The sequence below is a fragment of the Vittaforma corneae genome (genome assembly GCF_000231115.1).
Source record: "Vittaforma corneae ATCC 50505 unplaced genomic scaffold supercont1.12, whole genome shotgun sequence".
Taxonomy (NCBI): domain Eukaryota; kingdom Fungi; phylum Microsporidia; family Nosematidae; genus Vittaforma; species Vittaforma corneae.
The window spans coordinates 17289-36929 of record NW_006889845.1 but is presented as its reverse complement, the minus strand read 5'-3'; the positions used below and the strand labels follow the sequence as shown (position 1 = coordinate 36929).

The window sequence follows — 19641 nt, the reverse complement described above, 5'->3', positions numbered from 1 at the left end:
AATCTGTACTACATTAATTTTGGGTTTCTTGCCAATTAAACTTTTATAAATTTAAAATATAGAAGGTGCAGGTTTGACCAGCTTTACGACATCATTCAACTCATGGAATGCAGTATTTAAGATCTCTTCACCCACATTGACGCTTTCTGTATTTGTAAATACCTTTACAAGGTAATACTCAAATAAGCATTCAGGAAGATCAGGCGAACTAACCAATTCGTTCTCTTCGCTACTGTCTAGTATGTCTTTTGTTCGTTTCATCTTAGTTATTTCGATTGTATATCCATTTCTATAGTACCTAAATCCTTCAACTAAATTTACACATAAATTCTTATATCCTATTGCAGTTAGAAACTTGTCATAATCCTTTGTGAATGGTACCACAGTCTTTTTACGCACTATTGACATTCTTTGTTTATTCCTGTCAGGAGTATCATAAAAATGTATTTCCATTTCATCTCTGCCTTTCTCTATGTGAGCTATTGCCTTCTTTCCACCAGTCTCATACACCTTTTCAATTCTACTGAACTGTTTTCCGCTCAATCCTAGCTTTTCTCTACACATCCCAAAGAGTGCGCATTCAAGCATGGGATATTTTCTCCTTTGAGTTGTTGAAAATTCACCCCTGATGAAGGCAGAAGAAAGCCCATGCATTCAGAATAAAAAGTGTGAAAAGAAGAACAGTGCAGACATAGAGCGGCTCAGGGAAAGACACAGTGAAGCAGCAAGGAGTGAAGGTGAGTTATGTGTAAGCTCCAAAAGAGATGAGAATTCGCTGTTTTCACTTACGAAACGGTTCATCAAATTGATTTACAGTTCTCCAGAGCAACAAATAAACATGACACATGCAGCAGAGATTCTGCAGGTTTGCAAAAGAAGAATCTATGACATAACAAATGTACTGGAGGGACTGGGAATGATATCAAAGTGGTCGGTAAACAGTGTGAAATGGATAGGAGGGAACGCAGATGAAATCCTGGCCATTGAGGGAATGGATGCAAATGAAAACAAACAAAATAGAATTTCAAGGGATGAGGAGGAATTGGACAACGATATAGAAAGATTAAATAGAGAAATAGCGGAGCTATCCTCCAATGAAAATAACCTAGAGAATGCATATGTTACGTATGATGATCTTCAGAATTTGAAGATATTCCAGAACAAACTGGTATTTGCAGTTAAGGCGCCTGGCGACACGACAATGGAGTATCCAAGATATCAGAAGGGAGCATATAGGTTGAGACTCATGGCAGAGAAGGGGCAGATCTCAGTGTATTATGTGAATAATGAGACAGAAAAATAAAATTATGTACATTTATTTTGCTAAAGGATATGTTCCAAGTGTTAGTCAAGACAGTTTTATGGTAAAATACATTTATTATGTGCTGGGATAGCTCCGAATAGATTTAAAGAAAATTTCTACTGTCTGAGGATTTCGTTTTATCTTCTTTGCCGCTTTTTGGTATGTTCCAAAAGTAGAAATAATATTTTTACATGCATAATACGAAAGCGTCTTCTCCTGTACTTTGTCGTGCTCTGGCTTCTTGTTTTTCATAAATTTGAGATTTCTGATCGTCTGGCTCAGCATTGCCATGGGCTCGAATTCCTGAACGATGTTGTTCATTGACGATAAAATATGCCAGCAGATGAGCAGCCCATCCAACATAATTCAAGGGCTAACTACTTCACGGAATGCCCAACTGATAAATTAAAACATGTATAATATCGCTATCTAGATAAATTTTTAATTCAATAGCTAAAGTTGTAAAATTTTCCCCGATGAGAAGAGATGTGCAGAAAAATAAAAACAAGCAAAAACAGGAGTTAAAAAACAAGAAAATAGACACACAGAAGAGCATATATTCTTCAGAAGGCGCATACATGAACATTACCACAATAAATCTAAACCGAAATAGAACTGAGATCGACATCAAGCTCCCATTCAACTTTATTGTGCGGGATGCTACAGAGCTTTCAAATCGCTACGTAACTTATCTCTGTAGAGTTAGCGATCTGCTAATTCTAACAATCACTGGTATGGAGATTGATTATGATTTAATCAACATTATAAAAAGGCTGATGCCAACTGTTGTTATAGTGCACGATAAGAAATTAAAAAGCTTGGCAAGAGCAATTTCAAAGAGCTTTGGTTCACCCAAAACATGTGATTTTTCAATGCTGAACATGGCTCTATGGAATATTCAGTGTCAAAATACGACAATAGCTTCTGAGAGACCATTTATGGTACCAGCAGACACTAAATATTGCGATGGACTGCTAATTGTTGAGGGTTTTATGAAAAACAGCCTAAGATCAGATCGAGTAGTGATAAATGGTGAATATCGAGGAATTGTGGAAGAAGTCACTATGGATGGCGAGAGCATTGAAGGAAGATTGCTGAATGTTGAATGTGACGAAAGTGCATTTAAGTCGCTCTATGAGGACTGCTCTGACAATTCAACAGCGGGCATTCAACATGTTGATGATGGAGATCCTTGTATTGAGGAAGTAGATCTTGAATCGCAGAACGACGAAGATTATGATGTTGAATATGGCGAGTTTTATGACGAGCAGCCTATTGATCCAGAGCTCGATTTGATCAACAAATATTCAAAATATAAAGGAATTAGAAGCCTATCAGTCGGATCGTTTGTGGATCGGCCAGAGGAGATGCCAGAACACTACAAGGATATTGTATTTCTCAGAAACATTAAACATGTACTGGGCCAAATTAAAAATAGAGAATGTATTATTCCAAAAAACAAAAGTGTAGTGCTCAAAATTAGACTTTCACTGCCATCCAATGAGGTATTTGACCCCAGCTTAGTTGTATTGTTCAATTTGTTTGAATATGAGGGCAGATGCACGATATTAAACTATGAATTTTCGTCGCAGGAGCCTCTTCCTGAAGAAATTGTAGTAGACAACGGATTTGAAATCTTCAGAGCAAAATGCATCGTCACGAGAAATCTCAACAGTAACGCTTTTAAACAAGAATCAAGTCTTGTATCAGGAATTGTAAGCTTTGTTGGGCCACTAGCGCTATTTAGCCCAAACGCATTTGTCGTATCTGATTTTAATTCTTCCAAGGCTGTTAAACTCTTTAATGGCTATTCTCAAAATAGGTTATTTTTTGACTGTGTTGAATTGAAAGGAAAGCCCGTGAAGATCTGCAAGAGATATATTGTTGTAAAAGGAATGTTCTATACCAAGGAGCAGGTTGAGTACTTTAGGAATATTCAGTTGGAGGCTAGAAGAGGTATACGCGGCTTTGTTAAGAAGTCGCTAGGTACTAAGGGAGCATTTAAGGCCTATTTTGCACAACCGGTGAAGTATGGTGAAGAAATAACAATGTCACTGTACAAGAGAATCTTTTTGTAAGCAAAAGAGTGTTTTCGACTTATTGCCGAACTTTGGCAATACAATTCTATCTTATACTTGATTCATATTTCTTGCATGTTTGAGAAGATGTAAGGTTTTGTTTGGAAAGTTTTTGTTCTATTTTTGCATGTTCATATTTTTATCAACCCGATTCTACTTTGATAAAAATTTCTATATCCTCTGCTTTTTCTTTCAAAGTAAAGCTTTAAATTTGAATAAAACTCACCTGTCCACAGTAAGAGAGATACGAAACAGTAAGAATGGCCAGGATCTAAAAACAAGTAGCTACATGAACAAGCGAGGCTAGCCCATGAAAGGTGGTGCATATCTATAATTGCAAGCATGAATGGGCATGATGCTGTGATACTTTATACATTTTGCAATATCTTAAGGAACATGATTGGATATCAACTTAAACTTGTGGCATGTTTATGCATGACTAATGGCTTGGGAATTCTAACAGTCACGAATGCAAGATTTGTTAAGAGATAGTTGAGATAATTAAACACTAGAAGTCGATAGTTCTGGCAGACTGCAGCTACAAGGGTCTCATGGACTTCTCAGGAAGAATTTCAAGACATACCTCCCACAGCCAATAAACAACAGTGATGATTAAATGGTATCTAATTTATCTATTATTTTTAATATAAAGGGCAGTTGCTGTGCAACGTTACTAGCATTTTCATTGAAAATAATTAAACTTTTAAAATATGATTTTTAGTGTACAGAAATATGAATGATAACTAGTAAAAACAGGTAAATTAACAAACAGGATACATGCATGACGTACAAATTTTGCCAAAATATTTATAGCTAAGCTTGGAATGCCAACGTGAATATTTACTTTTGCCAGTTACTGGTGAATATCTGATCAACGGCTGATAGAAATTCATGCTTTCCAGACCCAGTAAAACTACTTACAACTGTGAACTTCAAGCTGTTATAAAATTCTTCGAAGTAAAGTGCCATGCTTCCTAGTTCTGACTCGTTTTCCGTCAAGCTTTCTCTAAAATAGCTGTAGTCCCGAATCCATTTTTCAATTTCGTTGCATTCGCAGCAGTCAGCTTTATTAAATACGACCAATACGGGTCTTTTAAACTTACATTTCAGAGCAGCTGCAAAGACCATATTATTAATAAACACGTGCTTGTTAGTACAGAGTGACAAGTCAGTTATGTAAAGAATACATACATTTTTCAATAGCGCCATTATCATGTCTCCCGGAGATGACCAGGTAAAGGCTTCTATCTGTCCCGGCGTGTCAACAATTGTGTATTTGGATGGCTCGGGTGGGACAAAGTTGAGTAGAAACAGATTTAAACACGTGTTGATTGCACCATTGGGTCCCAAGTTATACTTTCCCATGGTCTCTTTATAGTCTATTGAGTCTCTTATATCGATCGTAAGCGGCATCTTCGGATTAACCACAGCAGGATCTAAGTTTATAGAAGTAATGTTTGCATTTAGACCGTTCTTCAGAACAATGTCAGTGTTCAACCAGGAGTATAACCTCTGGCAAAAGGTAGTCTTTCCAGATCCAGCCATTCCAACGACCACAAAAGTTCTTGACTCCATTGCAGATGGGTGCAAAAGGAAGTGCGACTGATCTGGCGTTATGTACGAATATATCCTACTTTTGCATTTTGAGAAGAATACTACCTTCAAATTTCACAAGGCAGCTCCGTAAAATCTACTTGTATAATCTAAAACTTATTTATTGCACAAAGACTCTAATATCTGAGCATAATTTTCTATGCACTGTTTCTTTAAATGATCAAGCATTTTGCTATCGCTCAGATTTTCTATGTACAAATATTCAACTCTGTCGGACACCGGACAGTAAACCATTATACTTTCTTGAAATGAGGATCCAACAGATATTTCGCAGGAAATATTTGCTTTGATCATGCACATAGCAATGCTATTCACATATTCAACAAGGGAGCCACCCTTTATATTGTGAATTACAAAGTGATGAAAGTATTTGCACTATTGATTTTCACCAAAGTATTTTTCACAATGTTGTGCGGGGAGATGATGACAACAGCGGGATCATTTCCAGTTCGGTGTGATAACTTTAGCGAGCACACTATGGCACTTTTGTTGTGTTTGTACAAAACAGTTGTGGTTGGTCCTTTAGCTGGCATTCCTAAGAATTTGGGTGGTATTATCAAGAAATGCTATTTCCATACAATATAGTTCGACGAGTTTTGGACAAAATGTGATGAGTTCGAATGGAAAGCAATCTTGGCCAAAAATGCGGCATGTTTGGAAAAGGCACTATAGTAGTGCATTAATCTTGCTGTTGAGTAGCAGGCGTTTTGGAAAAAACCAACTCATAAATAGCAGATAAAAAATAGTATCATAAACAAGGATTCGTTGTTAAGTCTATTCCAACATACGAAATTTTATTTAAATCAAATACCAGCCTGTGGACATATGCATGTCTTCTACTACATTAATCTTTATTTATATCAATTTCTGCATTGCCTGTGGGCATTGCTACTTTCAATTTTCCGCATATTTCTACTATATCATCGTAAATATTGTCCAGTAGCGCCGATTCATCCACATTTCTAGTAAAGTATACATTTTCCTGGTCCACATTTGAATAGAGTTTTCTAACCTCAACAAAATATCTGAGAATATTAAATTTTTTCAACACTGGCTCTATCTCTTCTTCGGGGCTTCGGTCGCTTTCTCTGACTGTTGAAAGAATGCCAATCTCATATTCCGCTGGACTGGCACACTCTTGCTCGCCCAACACAACACAAAATATGTCGTTTTGTCTTTTCAAATTCCTCTTTAAAAATATGATATTCCTTGACTCTAGACTACCTTTTCTCAGCACCATTATACATCTGATTATCTCTCTTTGAACAATCGATCCAGGCCAGTACTTAGGATCTGAAATAATCTTGTCTGCTTTGACTACATGTCTATCCCCGTTAGGATCTAAAATCGTTAATTTTTTGTCCTCAATCTCCAATATTTGCGCATTTAACATAAAGGTGGTACCACAAAGAGCAGCCTTTCTAGCAAATGCCTGGCATAACTCACTTAACCCGTATAGAGGGTATATGTAAGGACTCTCTGTGTCTTCGTAGCTGACTATTGAGGATACGTACCGCACAATTCTTTCATAGGTCTTTTTGGGAGATTCTTCCAGATATTTATCATCGAGGTTCAGGGCAACAGCATGGCCAATGAAGTCGATAGAGTCTTCATTGAGGCCAAAGGATTGGAATTCTTCCAACATAGTCTTCTTTGAGTCCATCGCCTTACTCTCATAGTAATGTCTAACATTCCAAAAGAACTTGACTACCCGGCACTTCTGCCTGAATCCCACTACAGAGCTCCTTAATGATTGCATCTCGTTTGTTGGAATTGAATGCAGTTTGTCAGTGTAGAGATACGAGCCTTTTATTGACGTGAACAACACAATATCATGTATTTTATTGTTCAGAAGGAAATCTTTCATAGGCGAGTCTTGCAGAAGAAGCTTTGGGGTAAGATCTATGTTAAAAGATCTGTTATCCAGTGTACACTTGCTATCAAACACTTGAATACTATCCGACTCCAAGATGTCTATTACCTCGTTACTGCCAGTGCACTTACTAGTCTTGCACTGAAAATGATTTAAAAGTTGAGTATAATTATAGGTAGAGAACTCGTTTCCATACGTTGAATTTGTGTCTATGTGGAGAACTTTGATGTTTGGATTGGTGGCTAGAATACTACTCAGGGCTGTTTCAGCCAGTCCAGTGCCTATGATAACATAGTCATAGTGTTCTATTGGTTCGTTGGCTTCGCGTGCTTGATTTCTGGACAACTCCACTTTATTGGGCATTCTGAGGCAGAACTGTGTTCTGAAAGAAAAGTGAGGAACGTTTTAAAATGAAACAAAAATAAACCCAAGCCAAAAACGCTTTAAAGTAGCGATTTAGTGACAAATATGGCACATAATAGCAATATTATAAGCATCATTTGCTGTGCGCATAGTTGACTTCTTGCTACAGCCCGGGTATCACAAAAGCTTCAGGCTGAGCATCTATTTCTTCAACTGGCTCTTCCCTTAGTTCAAAATCCTTTGGACGCGGCCTAATCCAAAACTTGATTGTGCAGTCGGCAGAACCACTTGCAAGAGCATGGCCCGACGGATGGAAGTCCAGTGTCCATATAGTATTTTCATGTTTATTATCCGACTGTCCAAGGGGTGAGTCATTAAACATGTCCCAGAAATTAATCACGCCTTCATTGTTGCCAGTCACAAAGAGACTGGTTGATGGGTGCGTGGCTATAGATGTAACGTCTTTATTATGGTTTTTATATGTGAAGCACTCCTTCATATTTCTTAGGTCTAGCATTTTTATCACCTGGTCTTTGCCTCCGGAAAGAAGGTAATTTTCCTTGTAGAACTTTAGACTCAGAATCGTATTTTTGTGGTAGTGAAACGTGGTGAGACATTCCTGTTCTCTGGGATCCCACAATTTTAACAAGTTATCTTTACCTCCAGAGGCTATCAAGGCCTTTGTAGGATGCCACTGTGCCTTTCTCACATCCCAGTTGTGCCCCAGCAAGACTCGTTCGCATCGGGAATTGATACTATCCCACACTTTGATTGTAGAATCATCAGATGCACTGCAGAAGCGGGTATCGTTGTAGCTAAAGCACAGGTCCTTGATACTCTCGTTGTGTGCCTCTATAATTTGTATATTGCTCATGGAGGGATTCCAGTATTTTATAAAGCCCAAGTTATCACTGGTGATCAAGAAGGTAGATGTGGGAGACCATGCCATTGCACGAATCGGCGACTCATGGGCCTGCACAATTGTATCAAAATTAAAACTGAATCCATTCCACATTGTGATCTCTCCAGAGCAGCTACCACTCAACAGGCGGCGGCCGTCAGAGTTCCAGATAATACAATTTACAGGAGAACGTATTTTATTTATGCTCAGATGCACAAACTTATTGGTCATGGCCTGGAATGGAGTACACTCGTCTGGGGATGGCATGTTTAAGATTTGAGAGCCAAGCGCAAAGTTTGGAAACTTGTACTGTGGAAGAAGAGGACAGTGTGCCTGGTAAATAATAGCAGATGAGTAGTCATAGCATTGTCTTTCGTAGATTGGTTGCATTCGCTTACCATCATAAACGAACTTGGGATTTTGAAATCTAGCCGAGAGAAGCTCTTTTATGTTTACTTGGTTGTCTTCGTCCATGAATGGGCAGGGTGAAATCCACTTGGAAAATCATACATCAGTTTAAAAACGATAATAGAAACAAAACACTACATTTTATTACTAAAAGCTTTGCGATAATAGCAGCGTGACGAGGCAATTTTTTATTTGTCATGCACCTTTTACAAAAAATAACGATGAAAATGAAACCGCAGTCAATATTCCAAGCGTGGAAATAATATAGTGATGGTAAAGCAGAATCTTTAGGTTGATTCTAAGAAGAGAGTAGAATTTAACCAAGTATGACGATTCGTGGTAGAGATACTTAGAAATGATTCTCTTGGCTTCGTACAGATTTCGTGGCACCCCGAGACCATGCTCATACATTACCGCTGTGTTGTACGCGCCTTCCTCCGAGAACTTCCTTGACGAAAGATAGCTAGCAAAAGCACTGATATATGATTTTTTAACACCATTTCCATGTAGATAGCAATCTCCAATATTTTTGTTGTATTTGGGATCGGTTTTGGCCAGCTCTTTGAATATATCGCACATTATTATGTCTTGGTCCTCTATAAGTCTATGCTTTTCTAATAAGTATATGGTATTGCTAACAGCCGAGGGAAGATTAAACTCGGACAAAAACATGTAAATTAAAAGCGCTTTGCGATAGTTGCCCTCTAGAAAACATCCGTAAGCTAATGTATCATACCTCAAAATCTCCGGATGAAACACCATTACACTGTTTAGAGATGTGTTTGAGGCCTCTAATGTATTGTTTTTGGAAAGGTAAACACCAAACTTGTATACTGCGGGTAGATATCCGGAATATGCCGCTGCTTTCAAATATTCTAAGCCTTTCTGCTCCTTTTGTGAGCTGGCTTCTGTAAGGAGATGAAGGCAATATGAAGCCTCAGAGTTTGGACTATTTCTCAATGCAATGCGCAGGTTGTTTATTGCATTTGGCTCGTTGAGGCGTTCTTCATCCATGTACACCCTTGCAACACCAATGTAAGACTGCGGGGCCTCCTCTGATTCACTAAACCAGAAGTATTCCAGCGCTTTATCCAGGTCTTTCTCAATGCCAATTCCATGGAGATGCATAACACCCATTAAATAATTGGCCTGCTTGTCGCCCTTCTTTGCAAGATACATTACTTCATTAACAACATTTTCAAGCTTAATATCTCTTGTTTCAATAAAAATAAAGAACTTCGATACGACCCAGGGATCACAGGTCCAAACATTTTTGATAACATCATTAATTTCTCTGGGCGGAATTGCCTTTTCCAAAACTATAAGGTCTCGAAAGTTGTATTTGTTTTTAAAGAAGAGATCTGCAACGCTGGCGCCGAGCTCCTTTAGGATATGATTCTTGGAGGATAATGGAATTTCCAAGTGGTTGTCAATATCCCCAGAACGTACCAGAATCATATTGCAGTAGAGGTTGTCTTCCGGTGCATCCAGAAGGGTAAGGACGGCCTTTTCTGTATCTTTCTTGAATCTTTTGAGAATAAAATATTTAAGAGCATAGTCTATTGGCTCCTCTATGTCCATTTCTAGAGCCTTTTGAATGTTGCAATCATCAAAGATACACTTTTCCAGTTTTGATGCGGAAGCCAAAAGGAAAAGTAGAGACAAGCACATTTGAAGGGTACGTAAATATTTTTTCTAAATAATGCTTACAAGAGCGATATAAAAATAGATTGTAATGCTGGACAGAGCGTGTTTGGTGTGTGTAGATTTACTTATGGAACACTAATGTATGAGTCTGGCCAGCGAATAATTAAATGGGAGCAGAGAAACACAGGCTTGCAGTAATAACATGTGCTTTATCTAAGTGCACATGAATACGAGATTGTACAATATGAATGCTGCTTACATCCTTTTGGCTTCGATAACAATTGCCAATAAGCTGATTTTTATGGAAAATTTTAACACCCAAATGCACAAGAAAGAAGTTAAGCAAAATATAAAAGACTTTCACAAAGCTGTAGAGGACAACGTGAGCGATCTCAAGACATTGGATATACTGCGACCAGCACTTCCTGAGCAACAAGTGTTCGTGCAAACTCAGCAATATATCCAAAATAACGTAAACTTATACACTAAAGAGAAAGCAATAAACATCTCTCTTGAAAATGGCCCATATAAATGTACATACACACATAATGGAAGCCACATGCTTGTGAATAATAAAAATGGATATATTTCTGGATTTAACACTCAAAATCTACAACTATGCTTTGAATCTAACATTGAAGATAGTATCTACGATACCAAATGGCTGCACAACGAACAGTACTTTGCCACGGCACAGGAAGACTGTGTGTTTGTTTATGACAAAATGGGAAGAGAGTTACATGCGGTGAGGGATATGAAAAGCACACGAATGATTGAATTCCTGCCCTATCATTTCCTCCTTGCTGGCACAACCACAAGTGGGTTTATGAACTATTTGGACACAAGCACTGGAGAAATAGTTTCTTCCCTATTTATTTCAGACAAGAATCCTAGTTGCATCAAAGCTAGCCCAACAAATGGTGTTGTCCATCTTGGGTCTAAAAATGGGCAAGTATCTCTCTGGTCTCCTTCGCAGAAGTCGTTTCTAATGAAGATTAAATGTCACAAATCAACGGTCACCAATGTCGAGCTGGATAGATCAGGAGTTCACATGATAACAACAGGAAATGATAATAGAATCGCCGTGTTCGATATTAGAAACACGTATAGGCCCATGAAATCTATCGGCACAAAGACCAGTGTCCATTTTAGCGCTCTAAGTCAAAGAAATCTTCTTGCATTTGGATTCTCCGACAAAATTGCAGTATTAAAAGATTTTCATAATAAAGAATCCTGTGTGATGAAGTACAAAACATCAGGAATTGTATCGTCACTTGAGTTTTGCAGTCACGAGGACATTCTAACTATCGGACACTCAAATGGATTTTGCTCAATTGTTGTGCCGGGCTCGGGCGATCCAGTATACGACACCACTGAAGTTTCGCCATTTATGAGCGCTAAGGGAAGAAATAATTTGGAGGTTAAGAAACTATTGGAGAAAATACCTGCAGACATGATTGCTCTTAAATCTGTTTTGAACCAGGTTGAGAAGCCAGCAAGGAAGATTGAGGAAACAAAAAGATATTATGAGACGGACGGTGAGTCAAGAACAGCCCTGAGCCGATTTGAAAAGAAAAGCTAGCATCATAAAAAGCAGTACGCAATCGTGTGTGCGTTTAAATAATAATTGGAAGGCGTAGATTCGGATTTCTTCGATGTTTATGCTCGAAATTCCAGTAACATTCACCAATCAGTTCAATAATTATCACTTATCGTAGTTTAATTATTATGAACAGGTATGCTCATCTTATTGATAAGCCTGAGATAGTTGCCAGAATACAAATCTGTAGCATTAATACTAGACAGTTTATTAAAGAAGTCTGTGCTTGCATTTAGCAGTTTTCACGTCTCAATCTATGTTCTTTTGTTCTTTGCCAGTAATATTTTTATTTTCTACATTTATGATGGCTATCTCATCTGCATTAATAATCCATTTATTTTCACCTTTGCACACCCATATGGATTTGAGTTCAGAACTCCTGACTTCGGAGGCAAAAAAAGAGGGAATGAAGTTTATAACGCAATCGGTTTTTGCAATTCTAAAGGAGAACAAAGAATGCACATACCAGTTTATATGCTCGTCCATATCTACCCAGAATAGTGAAACAGCTAATAGAAGGATCTACGATGTTCTGAATGTGATGCGGGCGGTAAATGTTGTTGGAAAGAAGAATAAAGTCTACTATCTGGTTGACAACACAGACAATATAAAGCGTAAGATTAACGAAAAAAAGAAGCTTATAGACATGAAAGAGACATTCCAGTACATCACCACTCGGAATGAGCTTCTTTCAAATACGCACAGTGAACGATTGTATCTTCCATTTATGATTATATCGACTGATAAAAAGTCAGAAATTCACTGTGATACAAATGAGGAAAGGAGTTTTTTCAACTTTAAATCAAATAGACCGTTGAGAGTGATTGAGGATCTTGGAGTTCTGCGCGAGATCCGGGAACAGTCAAAGGAGGATGCAAAGAAACACAGTAAAACACTTTCTTTTGATGCGTTTATATTCTGAGTGGACAGTATAAATACACATGAGTAGTTATGAGCCAAGCTGCTATAAAATACCCTCTAGGAAGCTGGCTCTTGTGAGATATCATTAAATTAAGATGGCTAAAATTGGGTTTAAGAATCTATATAAAATCGAACATGTGTCTTTATTAATCAATGGATACATAGGAATGTAATCTTTTGAGTTTTATGTCGATTACTACAATGAACTAAGCACAGAAGTGGGTATCGCAATTCAACTGCCATGCCAGGAACGCCGCTGCCTGTACTAACATAATAAATATCAGCTATCGTCGGCCATCGTGCTTTTTGCCGATGCATGTTCTGGCTTGGTTTTTTTAAAAAATTTGCCCAAACAAATATGTCATTCGTCGTCTTGTCCGCAATCATTGCTGCAAATTCACTGTTTTCGACCTACATCAACTGTAGACAGTACCAAAAGCTCGGAGAAAAGATGCCTGAGACTGCAATTAAAATATACACACAGGAAACGTGGTCCAGAAGTGTTCAGTACAGTAAGGAAAAGCTTATATTCCATACGCTTTCAGAAATAGTGGATTCATGTAAGGACATACTCCATCTCTTATATCTCGAGCCCTGGCATCTGTTCTTTGCAAGACGTTTTACAAATCCGGCTGTTCCTTTCGTCTTTTCGTACTTGATTACCAATCAAATATTCAAGATTCCGTTTTCAGCCTTCTCCGACTTCGTCATTGAGAGGAGATACGGATTCAACAAGAAAACTTTAAAGGTATTTGTTACGGATATTTTTATTATGTTTTTATTAACATTGTGCATTGGGTGGCCTTTTCTTTTCACTTCTTTTCACATTATTTCGAAATTCTCTAATTTCGAAATATTCCTTGGCGGATTTATTGTTGTTTTCCAGCTGTTTATGATGTGGATCTATCCTGTTGTGATAGCTCCACTTTATAACAAGTTCACACCACTTGAAGACCAATCTCTTAAGAAGAACGTTGAGGAGCTTGCTGCAAAGGTTGGGTTTAAAGTAGGCAAAATTGAGGTTATGGATGGATCAAAGCGATCAGGCCATTCAAATGCATACTTTGTAGGGTTTGGAAGAACAAAGAAAATAGTGTTCTACAATACAATTCTTGAGCAACTGAATGAGAGTGAGACTATCGCGGTATTAGCACATGAGCTGGGTCATTGGCACTACAGCCACATAATTCAGCTTCTGATTGTTGGATGGGCTGAGACATTTGGATACATTTTTGCTTTTAAAATGTTCGTAGCTGAAAAGAGCAGCCAGACCATCGCCATTTCTTTATTGAAGTTCATTTTTGCAGCGTCGTCTGTGTCTGTACCATTGATGCTACTTACTCACTCTATTAATAGGATGTTTGAGAAGCAGGCAGATCGATTTGCAGTGGACCAAGGCTATGGCAATGAGCTAAAAGCAGCGCTACTCAAATTGCATACGGAGAACATGGCCATGCCGGTAGTCGATTGGCTGTACTCGGCTGTTGGCTATTCTCATCCTCATGTGTTTGAGAGACTTGAGTTTATTGATCAAGCGATGAAGAAAAAAGAGTAAATCTATCTTTAAATTTTCAATATTGCAGTTTTTAATACGGAAGTTTAGCCTGTGGCTTCTTCCCATTTATTTCATTGATGGATTATGATGTTCAAATGCTTTATTTTCCCATCAGCAATGCCGATTCCAGCCATTTCCTCTATTCGGTCTTGTTTTTAGTACTGGTTTGAATTTTTGTTCTTGTAAAAATTTTACGACCCTCAATGGCCAAGAAAATAACCAAGCAGACAGGAATCAGCACTCAGCTGCCCTTGGCAATGCGCACTGGAAAGTTTGCCGCAGGCTTTAAAAGAACTCTTCTAAATATCATAAAGAACAAAGCACAGTGTGTTATTGTGGCGGCAAACATACCAGAAGATATGAGAAGACTCCTAGAGTACTACTGTGTCTTGTCCAACAATACGCCAATGAAGTTCTATGAAGGAAGCAACAATGAGCTTTCTGTCCTTGCTGGATTAAAATTCAGAACGTCTGTTATTTCAATTCTAGATCAAGGAGAGGCAGACTTAATTGGACAAGCTGAATAAATATTTCTTTAAGTTAGCCCAATAAGCTTTGTGTTGAGTAAAGTTTTGAAGTGGTTTGTGCTCTGGATAAATATATTTGGCCGAGCTGCTACCTTCTCAGTTTAACCTTCACCTTCTTTAAGCCCTCATTTTTGAGTCGGTTGCTTGCAAATTTGTTCATTCAGATCAAGACTGGCTCGTGTATTTTGCGAGACATCTGCTGTTATTTGGTTCAATACTTTTATAAATCCTTTGTCTAAATCAAAGCTAGGTAACTAACGGTTCTGTGGCTATAATAGACCGTTTTGGGATATAAATGCGGTTTATACTCAAAACTCTGCTTCGGGCGTTACCAAATAGGTCTTGGCTAACAAGCATTACTTGAACCTGTCATTTTCTGGCCATAACAGTAAATTTAAGACTAAGATAGAATCGCAATTACTCAAACCTTGCCCAAACTTAAATAGAGGGTGAGAATATATGAAGATGAACATTGGGACCTAGTGCAAAAAGTAAATGCACTGATAAAGCTCTGGAGATTGCTTTCTTCTACAGTCTTCGCCTAGATCTGAAATCAAACTGGCATTTCCACATAGTATGTCGATACTATTAGAATACGGGAACAGCTCCGACTCCATGCTGCCCGGATACACCAGAGTCTCAGGACCGCCACAATGGTTCTGTTGTGAAAGTACAGTATTGATAGGAGTAGTTGTCTGAGATTGGAGATGTTTTACAAAATTTTATGGTAAAAACAGCCCAAAAGGAACGGTACTTTGGATATTAAAAAATCCAAATTAAACACAGCTTTATTTAAAAGATTAATGCTTTGTTTGTGTGCTAGCCTATCTTCTTTGCAATTATAGCTCATAAGTTTTTGTTGGTATCTCAAGTAGATGGTGATCTGAAAATTAGGCGTTGTGCATCAAATTCACTTTAAACATATTCTTTCGTTTTTCACTGCCTATCCTTCTTCAAAGTTTGTCAATCCCTAAATGCAGCAGAACCCTGTCCAAAACAAAAAGTCAATACGAGTCCCTGATTTACCTATTGAGATTTATAAGGACCAGACCCAAAACACCACATATTCTACCTCCAACCCTCCTCCATTTCTCTCGACCACCGATAGACTTGTTTCAGAAAAGAACAACAGCGACCCAAGCTATCTAAGATCCACTATGTACACTTCGCCATCCTCAGAATTCACACTTGAATCTTGTGCTATGCCTTTCTCTATTATTGCCAATCCATTTAATGAGAAAGGCTGCTTGAATTTTACCAGTGGTTCTGATATTTGCACTGGTTGTAGGTCATATTTTAACTGCTTTACTCGCAGAGACAACACAGCCTTCATTTGTAACATCTGCGAAAGGAAGAACGACTCACACACAAACTACCCAGAAAATCTCAAGCTGAGCTCATTTGAGTACATCATCTCATCTTTTGTAGAGAGAAAACCCCCACATGTCGCAAACCAGGAAGGGCAACCCATAGGTCTTGACTATCCTGTTATAAGGAAATTGATTGATCCAGTGTTTGTTTTCATGTTTGATATGTGCTCTTTGCCACTTGTGGAAGCTATTTTAGACTCAATTGTTGAAATTGTCCAAAATGAAAATTTTCAGATACTATACCAGAATATTGGATTCTTTGTCATTAACAACGGAATAACCACCTTTGGAGCCAACCTAGGAAAGCCTGTAAAATACAGAATGCCAGCAGATCTACCTTTCATTTCACAGAAATGCACAGTGCCCACAAAAGATTTAGATGTGATAATTAAGATTTTGCAAGAAGTTAGAAAAATAAATGAAAGAGCTGTGCCAGAGGCCAACACAATTATAAGCACAATCAAGCACATTTCCTCATTTACAAGTGGATGCAAAGTGGCCTTGGTGTCCTCGTGTCCTGCAGAACTTAACTATGAGCTGATTCTGTCAGACAGAAAAAACTGTTCTGTAAACTTATTTTGCCTGTATGCCGATATAAACAAGATGGCTAAGCAGCACATAACATTAGAAAAATTGTCGTTCTACTCCTCAGGAAAGGTTTATAAATACATCCACCAGGATATTCCATTTGCTAAAAAAGATCTGAAAAATCTCTGCTTGAGTAGATCAGTATTTGATGTAAAGCTTGTTCTGAAGGTCTCTGATAACTTAACAAAGACCTCATTTGTTGGATCAACTCTTGACGACGGACTTGCCACCTCACACCTTAACCATATGGATTCCAGCACATCTGTGCTATTTAATCTAGGCCTTAACGGACCTTCAAAACTGACAAAATACATTCAACTGCAAGTATCATTTACTGATTTTGATGGATCAAGAAGAATGAGAGTTTTCAATCATTCATTTCCCGCAGGAACACCTGCTCATGTGTTTTCTTCGATGTCCTTCGATACACTTTTTGCCTCTCTAGTGAAATTAAATATTTCAGAAGATGTTAAATTGGAAAAATTGATCACTGATTCACTGGTGTACTACAGAAACAAGTGTTCGTCCACCACATCCTCCTCGCAGTTCGTTCTGCCCGACAGTATCAAATGTTTGCCCGTTCTTATACAGTCATACTTGAAGAAAACTGATTTAGAAAAAACAAGACTGATAAATGCTACAATAGAGCAAAATCTTAGGCATTTCTATCCCAGAATGTTCTCTCTGACTGAATATACTGTTTTTCAAAATCTGGAGCAGACAAAGAGCCTACGACTGACTGTTAATAATATTTCTGAAAATGACATTTACATCCTTGAGAACTCACAGAAGATCTTCATTTACATTCCTAAAGGAGTGGATAGGGCACTGGTATGGAAACTATTTGAGGAGTGTGATGGCGTTCTGGTTGTAAAGGAAGACAATGAGGAGGAGTGTTTGATCTTAAATAGAATTATCGAGCAGATTCAGCTTCATTACAACTATGAAATGAGGGTTGTTATTTGCCTGGCGGGTGAGAGTGTTTCTGAGGGAGAGTTTTTGTTGAATATGGTTGAAGATAAGATTAACAACCAATTGGATTATGTTGATTATATTTTCAAATTGCATTTTGATATTCAAAAAAGTTAATAATAAATTTATTCTCAGTAAAGTATAGCTCTCATATATACGTCACATGTTTCGATGTCATTTACACTACGGAGTGCTGTGTGTTGCGAAAAGGGGTAATATGGGGTGTCTGGAGCATTCTCTGCCAGCTGGAAAATCAATACATTGGTTCAATAATTCTAGTTATTCTCAAATTAAACTACACTTTTTAAAACTTTTCTTCTTTGTGTTTTCAGTTTTGTCTGATAATGACCCTTTAATTGATGGAGACCAAAAAAGCGTTTTCCATTTCACTGCTAAACACTGGACTAGTTCTTGTGATTCGTACTACTTACTATACGCATACTAAGCAGAACTTTAAAAAGGCTGTACAAATGTTTTCATTCAATCTGCTAAATTATGATCAGTCGTTTTTCATGCTGTATGTAATCTCAATGATACTTCCAGTTGTAGTAATGATAATGCTGTTTGGCAACGTCTATTCCAATAAGATGAGCAATTCCCAATTTGTATCCAAGGTTGTTATGAGACATCTGGTTTTTGGATATTTAACAATGTCAATAATCTACGTTATAAACGTCCTTAATGATTATGTATTTTTGTCGTACTATTCTACAAAAAATCTAGAAAACTACAATGAGTGGCACAAGTACGTTCTCCACTTCATCCTTACACCCGTGTTTTTCCTGGATTCGATATATAGTATTGAAATCGAAAAAATTAAATATGAAAACGTTGATAGGAATCTAACATTCAATAAGAGCTATTACTATCTTGCCCAGGTATTCTTTGGATCGTATCTGGTGTATGCCCTGCTTGTGGTTCTCTTCCTCGACAATCAACTTGTGGAGCTATTCTATGCCCTGTTCAGCATCAAAAGTATCAACAAAACTTCGAAAATCTCAGAGTATCTGGTATGTCTGATTAATGATGTAATAGTCTGTGTTTTTGTGTCCTTGGCCGTGGGAATCGTTGACCAGGGCATTACCATTATACGGTTCACAACACTGTTTAAAATATACTCGAGCGGGACTTCCATAAAAAACGAATATGTCGTAAAATAAGCACCAGAATACCACTTTCTGCCCTATATAGATACGCTCAAGCGCAGAATGCGGATAACTACTAGCAAGATCTCTGATTAGTACAGGAATAAAAATTCATTAAAGACTGTTATACATCCATAATGATAGCAATATTAAAGTGATTTGTTGGTGGGATTTATTTGATGTTATTTCTATTGCATTTGGTCATACCTGTAGAGTAGAACAACTTGATGAACAAGAAAAGTATTTGGTTGGTTAATTTTCAAATATTTTCTTCATTTTGACGACCTAAAGTGCTGGTGTCGAGAAGACATGCATGCGCAAGAACCACAGCCAAAGCGATTGAAAGAAATGCTATCAAAACAAGATAACTAGATACAATGCTAGACGAGATGAGGGCTAAGAAGATGAGAATGCCAATGCAGCCATAAAGGGTGTAGCGAGGTGTAATTTCTACTCCGGAAATGGTGTGGCTGCTAACAGAGAGATAGAAAGCACCAGCACAAACAGAAAGAGGAATTACAATGACAAACCTAGTCAGAACCACAAATACCAGAGCAATAAAAGCAATACACAGATAGTAAAAGAGAAACTTGGGAATGTTGGTTTTGGATCTAGCAAAGGCTTCATCCACAGAGAACGGCAGAGTGAAAGATCCAAGTCTGAAAAATTCAGATGGTGGTTTTCTTTGGGCATATGAGTTGCGGATAAAGCCATAGATGGTTGATTGCTGTTCTTGGAATTCTCCTTGCATGCGTGGGGTGTTTCAAATGAAAAAA

The 19641-nt window shown here is 37.9% G+C and overlaps 14 protein-coding genes across 14 annotated transcripts; 8 read left to right on the top strand and 6 right to left on the bottom strand.

The window, feature by feature from the left end:
- Window positions 1-51: 51 nt before the first annotated feature.
- VICG_01357 (uncharacterized protein) lies at window positions 52-588 on the bottom strand (the record flags this gene model as incomplete). Its single annotated transcript, XM_007604741.1, has 1 exon — window positions 52-588. The coding sequence occupies one exon, from the start codon at window positions 586-588 to the stop codon at window positions 52-54; it is 537 nt and encodes a 178-aa protein (XP_007604803.1).
- Window positions 589-628: 40 nt separating this feature from the next.
- On the top strand, window positions 629-1303 carry VICG_01356 (uncharacterized protein; the record flags this gene model as incomplete). The annotated part of the gene is made up of 1 exon (XM_007604740.1): window positions 629-1303. The coding sequence occupies one exon, from the start codon at window positions 629-631 to the stop codon at window positions 1301-1303; it is 675 nt and encodes a 224-aa protein (XP_007604802.1).
- A 476-nt stretch (window positions 1304-1779) lies between these two features.
- Window positions 1780-3381, top strand: VICG_01355 (uncharacterized protein; the record flags this gene model as incomplete). The annotated part of the gene is made up of 1 exon (XM_007604739.1): window positions 1780-3381. One exon carries the CDS (start codon window positions 1780-1782, stop codon window positions 3379-3381), a length of 1602 nt encoding a protein of 533 aa, XP_007604801.1.
- Window positions 3382-4221: 840 nt separating this feature from the next.
- On the bottom strand, window positions 4222-4956 carry VICG_01354 (uncharacterized protein; the record flags this gene model as incomplete). The annotated part of the gene is made up of 1 exon (XM_007604738.1): window positions 4222-4956. The coding sequence occupies one exon, from the start codon at window positions 4954-4956 to the stop codon at window positions 4222-4224; it is 735 nt and encodes a 244-aa protein (XP_007604800.1).
- An 883-nt stretch (window positions 4957-5839) lies between these two features.
- Window positions 5840-7231, bottom strand: VICG_01353 (uncharacterized protein; the record flags this gene model as incomplete). The annotated part of the gene is made up of 1 exon (XM_007604737.1): window positions 5840-7231. One exon carries the CDS (start codon window positions 7229-7231, stop codon window positions 5840-5842), a length of 1392 nt encoding a protein of 463 aa, XP_007604799.1.
- Window positions 7232-7394: 163 nt separating this feature from the next.
- On the bottom strand, window positions 7395-8606 carry VICG_01352 (uncharacterized protein; the record flags this gene model as incomplete). Its single annotated transcript, XM_007604736.1, has 1 exon — window positions 7395-8606. One exon carries the CDS (start codon window positions 8604-8606, stop codon window positions 7395-7397), a length of 1212 nt encoding a protein of 403 aa, XP_007604798.1.
- Window positions 8607-8735: 129 nt separating this feature from the next.
- On the bottom strand, window positions 8736-10211 carry VICG_01351 (uncharacterized protein; the record flags this gene model as incomplete). The annotated part of the gene is made up of 1 exon (XM_007604735.1): window positions 8736-10211. The coding sequence occupies one exon, from the start codon at window positions 10209-10211 to the stop codon at window positions 8736-8738; it is 1476 nt and encodes a 491-aa protein (XP_007604797.1).
- A 199-nt stretch (window positions 10212-10410) lies between these two features.
- On the top strand, window positions 10411-11769 carry VICG_01350 (uncharacterized protein; the record flags this gene model as incomplete). The annotated part of the gene is made up of 1 exon (XM_007604734.1): window positions 10411-11769. One exon carries the CDS (start codon window positions 10411-10413, stop codon window positions 11767-11769), a length of 1359 nt encoding a protein of 452 aa, XP_007604796.1.
- Window positions 11770-12088: 319 nt separating this feature from the next.
- Window positions 12089-12709, top strand: VICG_01349 (uncharacterized protein; the record flags this gene model as incomplete). Its single annotated transcript, XM_007604733.1, has 1 exon — window positions 12089-12709. The coding sequence occupies one exon, from the start codon at window positions 12089-12091 to the stop codon at window positions 12707-12709; it is 621 nt and encodes a 206-aa protein (XP_007604795.1).
- A 357-nt stretch (window positions 12710-13066) lies between these two features.
- Window positions 13067-14263, top strand: VICG_01348 (uncharacterized protein; the record flags this gene model as incomplete). The annotated part of the gene is made up of 1 exon (XM_007604732.1): window positions 13067-14263. One exon carries the CDS (start codon window positions 13067-13069, stop codon window positions 14261-14263), a length of 1197 nt encoding a protein of 398 aa, XP_007604794.1.
- Window positions 14264-14466: 203 nt separating this feature from the next.
- On the top strand, window positions 14467-14790 carry VICG_01347 (uncharacterized protein; the record flags this gene model as incomplete). Its single annotated transcript, XM_007604731.1, has 1 exon — window positions 14467-14790. One exon carries the CDS (start codon window positions 14467-14469, stop codon window positions 14788-14790), a length of 324 nt encoding a protein of 107 aa, XP_007604793.1.
- A 974-nt stretch (window positions 14791-15764) lies between these two features.
- VICG_01346 (uncharacterized protein) lies at window positions 15765-17837 on the top strand (the record flags this gene model as incomplete). Its single annotated transcript, XM_007604730.1, has 1 exon — window positions 15765-17837. One exon carries the CDS (start codon window positions 15765-15767, stop codon window positions 17835-17837), a length of 2073 nt encoding a protein of 690 aa, XP_007604792.1.
- Window positions 17838-18079: 242 nt separating this feature from the next.
- Window positions 18080-18880, top strand: VICG_01345 (uncharacterized protein; the record flags this gene model as incomplete). Its single annotated transcript, XM_007604729.1, has 1 exon — window positions 18080-18880. The coding sequence occupies one exon, from the start codon at window positions 18080-18082 to the stop codon at window positions 18878-18880; it is 801 nt and encodes a 266-aa protein (XP_007604791.1).
- Window positions 18881-19124: 244 nt separating this feature from the next.
- VICG_01344 (uncharacterized protein) lies at window positions 19125-19616 on the bottom strand (the record flags this gene model as incomplete). The annotated part of the gene is made up of 1 exon (XM_007604728.1): window positions 19125-19616. One exon carries the CDS (start codon window positions 19614-19616, stop codon window positions 19125-19127), a length of 492 nt encoding a protein of 163 aa, XP_007604790.1.
- Window positions 19617-19641: the final 25 nt, after the last annotated feature.